The sequence below is a fragment of the Parus major genome, chromosome 19 (genome assembly GCF_001522545.3).
Source record: "Parus major isolate Abel chromosome 19, Parus_major1.1, whole genome shotgun sequence".
Taxonomy (NCBI): Eukaryota; Metazoa; Chordata; class Aves; order Passeriformes; family Paridae; genus Parus; species Parus major.
The window spans coordinates 6,816,612-6,823,346 of record NC_031787.1 but is presented as its reverse complement, the minus strand read 5'-3'; the positions used below and the strand labels follow the sequence as shown (position 1 = coordinate 6,823,346).

At 47.4% G+C, this 6,735-nt stretch overlaps 1 protein-coding gene across 1 annotated transcript in view; it reads right to left on the bottom strand.

Annotated features, from left to right (window-relative positions):
• Positions 1-3,664: 3,664 nt before the first annotated feature.
• Positions 3,665-6,735, bottom strand: part of RFLNB (refilin B) — a 7,361-nt gene continuing 4,290 nt past the window's right edge. The window contains exon 3 of the mRNA XM_015647043.1: positions 3,665-6,313. Coding sequence (XP_015502529.1) covers positions 5,983-6,313 — 331 coding nt within the window. The 3' untranslated portion in view covers positions 3,665-5,982. The remainder of the gene's footprint in view (positions 6,314-6,735) is intronic.

Below are 6,735 nucleotides of genomic sequence, written 5' to 3'. Positions count from 1 at the left end.
GGACAGGGGACAGGGGACAAGGGACAGGGGATACAGGACAGGGGACAGGGGATACAGGACAGGGGACACGGGACAGGGGACAGGGGACAGGGGACACAGGACAGGGGACAGGGGACAAGGGACAGGGGACAGGGGACACAGGAGACACCGTACAGGGGACAGGGGACAGGGGACAGGGGACAGGGGACACAGGACAGGGGACAGGGGACAAAGAACACAGGACAAGGGGCACAGGAAAAGGCACACGGGACACAGGACAAGGGACACAAGATGGGGCACAGGACAGGGGGCACAGGACAAGGCACACGGGACAAGGGACAAGCACAGCCCAGCACTCGCAGGGGACAATGGCAGGGGAGCTGCTCCCGGGGACAGAGGCCAGCCCAGGCTTGTCCCTGGGCCACCGCTGCCCTGGAGACATCGGCGGAGCTGCGGGGACGGAAGGGCGGAGGGAAGGGACAGGGATGGAGCGGCTGGAGCCAGGAGAGGAGCGGGGAGAAGGTGAGGAGGAGGAGAAGGGGACAGGGGAGATGGAGAGGGTGAGGAGGAGGAGGAGAAGGGGACAGGGGAGATGGAGGAGGAAGGCTCAGAGGGAAGGAAGCTGCAGAGGGGTCACACACAGGAGGGATGCCGTGCCGGGGCTGCAGAATTCCCTTCCCTCTCCCTTGCAGCCCATTCCAGGCCCGTTCCCCCCGGGCAGCAGAGGGATGTGGGCAGGCGGCGGGACCCGGGACCAGCTCCAGCACCTGGCACGAAGCCACCAAGGAGGAAAAAGCCACCAAGCAGGAGTGACACCACTGCCAGCACCAGGGCAGGTGAGAAAAACCAGCTTTTCCCAGGAAACCACAGGTGATGCTTTAAAAGCTTCCCCTAAACCCCGTTTATACACAGATTTTCCTCTACAGCTACAAATCCATGCCAGAGATGGAGCACATGTAACTACACCCAATAAGCAGTAGGAGGCATAAGGCACCTGCCAGGGAGGAGAGAATTCCATAAACTGCCCGGGATTTGGGATGCTGTTCATATTTAGTGGATATTTAAATATTCACCCTTCCCTTGTGTGGCTTACAGCACTGATTATCGGTGGGAGTGAGTTGGTAAAACTGCAGAAAAGGAAGGGCAAATCCCAAAAATGTTCTGTGTAAAGGAATAATTCCATTCATTTCCACTATTTTAGTACAAAAAGGGCCTGAAAGTTTCCAGAAATGGTACTGTTAAAAGAAATCAAATCACACGGCTCACTGTATTAATGGATGTCAGCTTTAAAATAAATCTCCAACAACTCAGAATCAATTTCCTGCTTAAATGGGGTCAGGCAAACACAGTGAACTTGATGCCAGTGCAGAGGTGTTATTAATCCATTAACAGCTTCAATAAATACATTTTACAGATGTGACAATCCCTATGTTGGCCAATCAGAAAAATACATATTTCCTACTTTATAGTAAGATTGTTGGGCCAATACTATTTTTACTGTAGATTTGGGGTTTTATTAAGGCGCAGCACGCAGTTGCCTCATTTTATTTTTGTTTTATGAAATAAGCAGGAAAGCCTCAGAGGCAACACTTCCCTTTTTTGCTAACAGCATTTATCATTTTAACAGAAAAACAGCCCCACAAAAGCAGAAAGCAGCGGGCTCACTCCCCTCCAGTGCTTCAGATTCCTGGGAGGAACCCTGAGCCAGCCCAAAACACTGCAGAGGGGAACCAGGAGGATGCAAAAACAAAGAAGGCTGGAGCATCAGCTTGCAGTATTTTGGGTTCCAGTGGGGCAGAGGAAGGTCTCTGCACTCAGCTGAGCGAAAGCCTGAGGTGGGATGGGATTCTGGAGGATCCTGAGGCAGAGAAGGAAAGGCTGTGTGTTTACAGAGTGAACAGGAGGAAAAGGTATGAATTGTATATCCAGGAGCACTTCCCAGCTGCCAGGAATTCCCCACCCCTCCATGGCAGCAGCAGGTAAAGGAGATTCATTTTTTGGAAGAACAAGTGTGAACTGAATGCTGAAGGAGCCTCTGAGCTGCACCAGGGGTGTCACCCAAAATCCCAACAATTTCTGTGTCCTAGCAGTGCTTACTCACTGTCTGTGTGGAGGAGAGGACATTTATATTTTACAAAGCAAACCAAGCTGTTAAAATACACACAGACAATTAGAAGTGCTCCTTTCCACATTGTGTGTTTGTCCTGGAACTTCACTAATTATTGCTGTTGGTTTATTGCCAAATAATGCTCCTCAACTTTCCAGGTATTCACGTTGGAGATCTGTGAGCAAATTAAGGACAACACCTTGTTTAGAGGCTGAAATGATTTCCAGGAACGTGAACTTACCTTCCTTGAAACTCCTCGAGCTGCAAAGTCAGGATGGGGATCCAATCCTCACCTCCTGCCTTTTGTTCTAATTGTTAGGCTGAGTGTTTTATTTTGTTACAAAAATCCATTATCTCAGACCCTCAGATGTGACATTCTGGAGAAGCACACATGAAAGGGAAACAGCACATCCAGAACAACAGGGTTTCCTTGGAATGGTGGGTGCTAATTAGAAGCTCATTGGGCCAATATGAATTAAAATCACATGGAACAGCCTTGTACTCCCCTACTTTAATTTTTTATAGTAAAAGAATGTTTTTCATACAGAGTGTCATGACAAGACTTAAGGAGAACAGCCCAGCCCTCACGACAGGAAGGATTTGAAAGTTGGGTGACATCTGAAACTCTCCCCCAGCTGCCCTGAAAGACACTGTGCTGACTTTTAAAGTTTTTTTTCTTAATGGCTTTTTAAATAGCCCCTTTTATACAGAACTGATGTTTATGTGTGGCTTTTCTCCTGTTTAATACTTCAAAACTCCAGGATACCCAAAAGCTCTCAGAGCCTTTTGCTGGAAGCAGCAGTTTTGGAGCAGCTCCACGGCTCCCCAGACCCCAATAATGTCATTACATGCAACTCCAGAGCTTCCACAAGCACAGAACCAGATGAACAATAAAAAGTAAGGAAAAAAAATAAAAAAATCCCATCAGGAATTAATTAACTGATGTTCAATTACATCCATTCCTTCTCTGCCAGAGTCACTAACAAAATCAGCACGCCTGCAAAGTGTGGGAAGGTTAAAAGAAGAGATTAAGCATCCAGAAAAACACCACAGCATTTCCCTCAGCACAATAACTTATAATCATCTCTTTTGGTTTTATAAAGTTTAATGCAAAACACACTCAAGTTTTATGTTTATGCTGTGTTTACTAATGCAGCATTTGAACATCTACATTTTAAAAATAAATTCCTGCCTGGTTAAATACATGTTATATATGAAAGGGATTAGTTCTTCACTTGTAGGATATTCATACCAGAATTCATACCAGAAACTCTTTAAAAATAAAACTGTACCAGATGAATAACTCAAACTCATTAAGGAGAGGATTTTCAGCTGTCTTTAAAGCACGTTTTCAATGTCTTACTAAATTGACAAATCCACAACATTTGGTGCTGGTTTGGTTTTTAATATAGACAATTTTATATAGGAAACACCCTCCTAGAATATGTAAACAACAAATAGAAGAGAAAGGAGGGGAGCTGGGATTGGCAAGAAATATTATGTATCTATTTCTAAATAACAACCACAATAAATACTGAAAAGCTTTGAATGAGAAATAAAGAGACTTCCCTTGCAGGATGGTTTTCAGATCATTTATTACCAATAAAGTAAAAGACAAATTGAAAATCAGAAGGAAGGGGTGGGAAACATCACAGACACCAGAACACTTGCACAGAGCTTTGCAAATGTTGGAACATAAATAATTTAAAAGGTATTGGTAGAGACCAATTAAAATATTCTTAAGAGGTACATATTAAGTTTGCTTTATAAAAATCAGGTGCTTTTATCCTAAAACCGGAGCGTGAGGGGTATTTTGTGGGTTATTACGCTTCTAACTAGGAACAACTAATGGCTACAACTTAAAACAACAACCTCCTCTTAGATCTGTTCCGGGTGGATTCGTTGGGGGAGTGTTTGTGGGAGCAATCCGGGGTGATGTTCTCCCAAAATCCCGTCTCCAACAGCAGCAGCCGCTTCAGGAGCGAGGTGTGGGCAGCGAGGGTGCAGCAGCCCCATCCACAGAGGAGAGAGTGAACCCTGGGGCTGTGGGTGAGCTGAGCCTTCTGTTACACCACGAGGACATCCTGGGCCAGCAGTCAGGGCACAATTGCACCATCTGGTTGAGACACATCTCCCCAGTCTTGCAGCCCGAGACCAAAATGTTCTTAACTGCGGAGTGCCGCCTGCCTGACCGTGTCCTCTCTCGTCCTGGGATGGTTTTAGGAGCTGCCTTTCCAAGGCAAGTTCTAAAGGTGAAGGATGTTCTTTTCTGAGCTAATAAATAAGTAAAAAACCCTAACAACAACAATTAAAAGCCCTCAAACCATACAAACCCAAGGTTCCCTTCCTGCTGCACTCTTCGTCTCCCGGCTCCTTTCAGTTCCCTGGGATCCACTTGCACACCATCCATCACACTTGCATAAACACACGTTAAGCACAGCTCAAGAACAGGCTCCCGAGGTGGCCACTGACAAAACTCACCCCTGGGGCTGTGCAAAGTCCTCTTGAAAAGCTGCTCCAGGACTGGTGTTGCACACCCACACCTCGGAAGAGTTTGGGAATACACGGAAAAGCCGTGTCCAGAGCTAAGACAGGTCTGTCAGGTGTTTCTGAGAGACTACACCACACAAAAACCAGCACAGCCCACACTCCCCAAAGCAGATGCTCTCCACACTGCGCTCTGTCAACACAGGGGAAAAAAAAACTGGGAAAAGAAGGAAACCTCTCTGTCTCATTTTCATCAAGGCACACGATAAAACGAATGCACATAACATCCAGACAGACTTTCCTGGTATCTGAAGCTATTCCCTTTGGTCCCCAAACTCATCAGGCACTCAGGAGAGGATTTTCAGCAGCCTGCAGACAGGCAGAGGCTGCCCCATCCCAGTGACATCCCCGATCCCAAGGACACGGATCTGTGCCACCACAAGCTCAGCAGGGAAGCGGAGCTGTGGATTTTTCTCTGCACTACAAAGCTGCCTGTCCCTTGCTACCTGTTCACCTCCTCCCAACCCCACCACAACAGCGTCTCACACCCGATCCAGCACCTCCTTTGCCATCCTGGGTCCCTCTGTCCAGCACCTTATCTAACCTTGCTTTGGTTACAGCTCCTTTAGTGCACAAAAACAAGGCACTTGTGGTTTTCCACCTCCAGATCCCCAAGATCCAACAAGACAGGGATGATTTCTGGCCTGGTTTTCTCTGTGCAAGCCTGGCTGCAGGCACAGAAACGCTCGTGTGTCACACAGAACGCGGGTTCCTGGTCACCCAAAGAACTGGAGTCACACGATGCTGTCTCTGCTGCCTGGAGCTGCAGGAGCAGCTCTCCTCCTGCTCTGCTCAGAACCCCTCCTCTCCCCAATTTACACCTTCACTCAGTGCATGAATGCCATATGGGAACATTTTTGTGTGTGTTAAATGCAGAATTCTGGGGGTTTTCTCTGTTAGCCTTTCCCAGCAATTTCCAGGGGATGGTTCTTCTGGATAAAACACGATCTAAACTGAAAGGGTCGACAGCTCTACGTGTACCCAAACCACCTCTGCATTCTCTGCAAGACAGCCAACTGCCCTTACTTTTTGCACATCACCACGAAGCATCAAATGGAATTCCACCTGCCAGGCACCACCCCACACTCCTCCTTACCTGTCCAGGTAAGGGAAAGCCCTTCCCGTTATCTCCACTGCGGGGAAGGGGAGGGAGCTCACGGCATTTGGGAGGCGAAGAGACAAATCACAAATCCCTCGCTAAATTACGTTCCCACAGAAAACGGCGCCCGGGGCCGTCGTGACGCTTGGAGAGCAGGAGCTGAGAGCTGAGGGAGAAGTTCTGCACCTGCTTTTGGCAAGTGCAGCTTGCACAGTCCCAGGGACGGGCGCGGGCCGGAGGGTGGCCGCGGTCAGCAGCCGTCAGGGCCGCACTCGGCGCCGAGGCACTCCGAGGTCTCCAGCTCCACGCTGGACAGGAACCTGCGCGTGGCCTTGCGGCAGTTGTAGTCCAGCGTGGTGGTGTAGACAGTCTTGGCGTGCTTGGGGTAGATGATGGTGGTGCTGGTGAAGCGCCGGGGCCGGTGGCGAGGCTCCAGGCGCACCTCGGCCTTGTAGCTGCGCCAGGAGCAGTCGGGGACGCAGACGATGGTCTGGCTGCAGGCCGCCACGCTCAGCCCCACCGGCAGGAACACGTCGGCGATGAAATGCTTCTCCGAGTCGTACCTCACCGAGCTCGTGTACCTGCAACACAAATCCACAGCCATCGGCACTGACGGCCGCCACGGGGAGCCCCACACACGGCTCCAACTCCTCTCTGCAGGAAAATGTCTGGTTCTTTATTTATAGGTGTTGTTATGTATAATATTATTATGTGTTTGTTTGTATTTATATGTATTTATATGTATTATATGTATTATTGTTCTTTATTATTATGTATTATCTATATGTATTTATATGTATTATATGTAATATTGTTCTTTATTATGTATATGTATGTATATGTATTATATGTATTATTCTTCTTTATTACTATGTATTACTATATGTATTTATATGTATTATATGTAGTATTGTTCTTTATTATGTATATGTATGTATATGTATTATATGTATTATTGTTCTTTATTATATATTATGTATGTGTATTTATATGTATTATATGT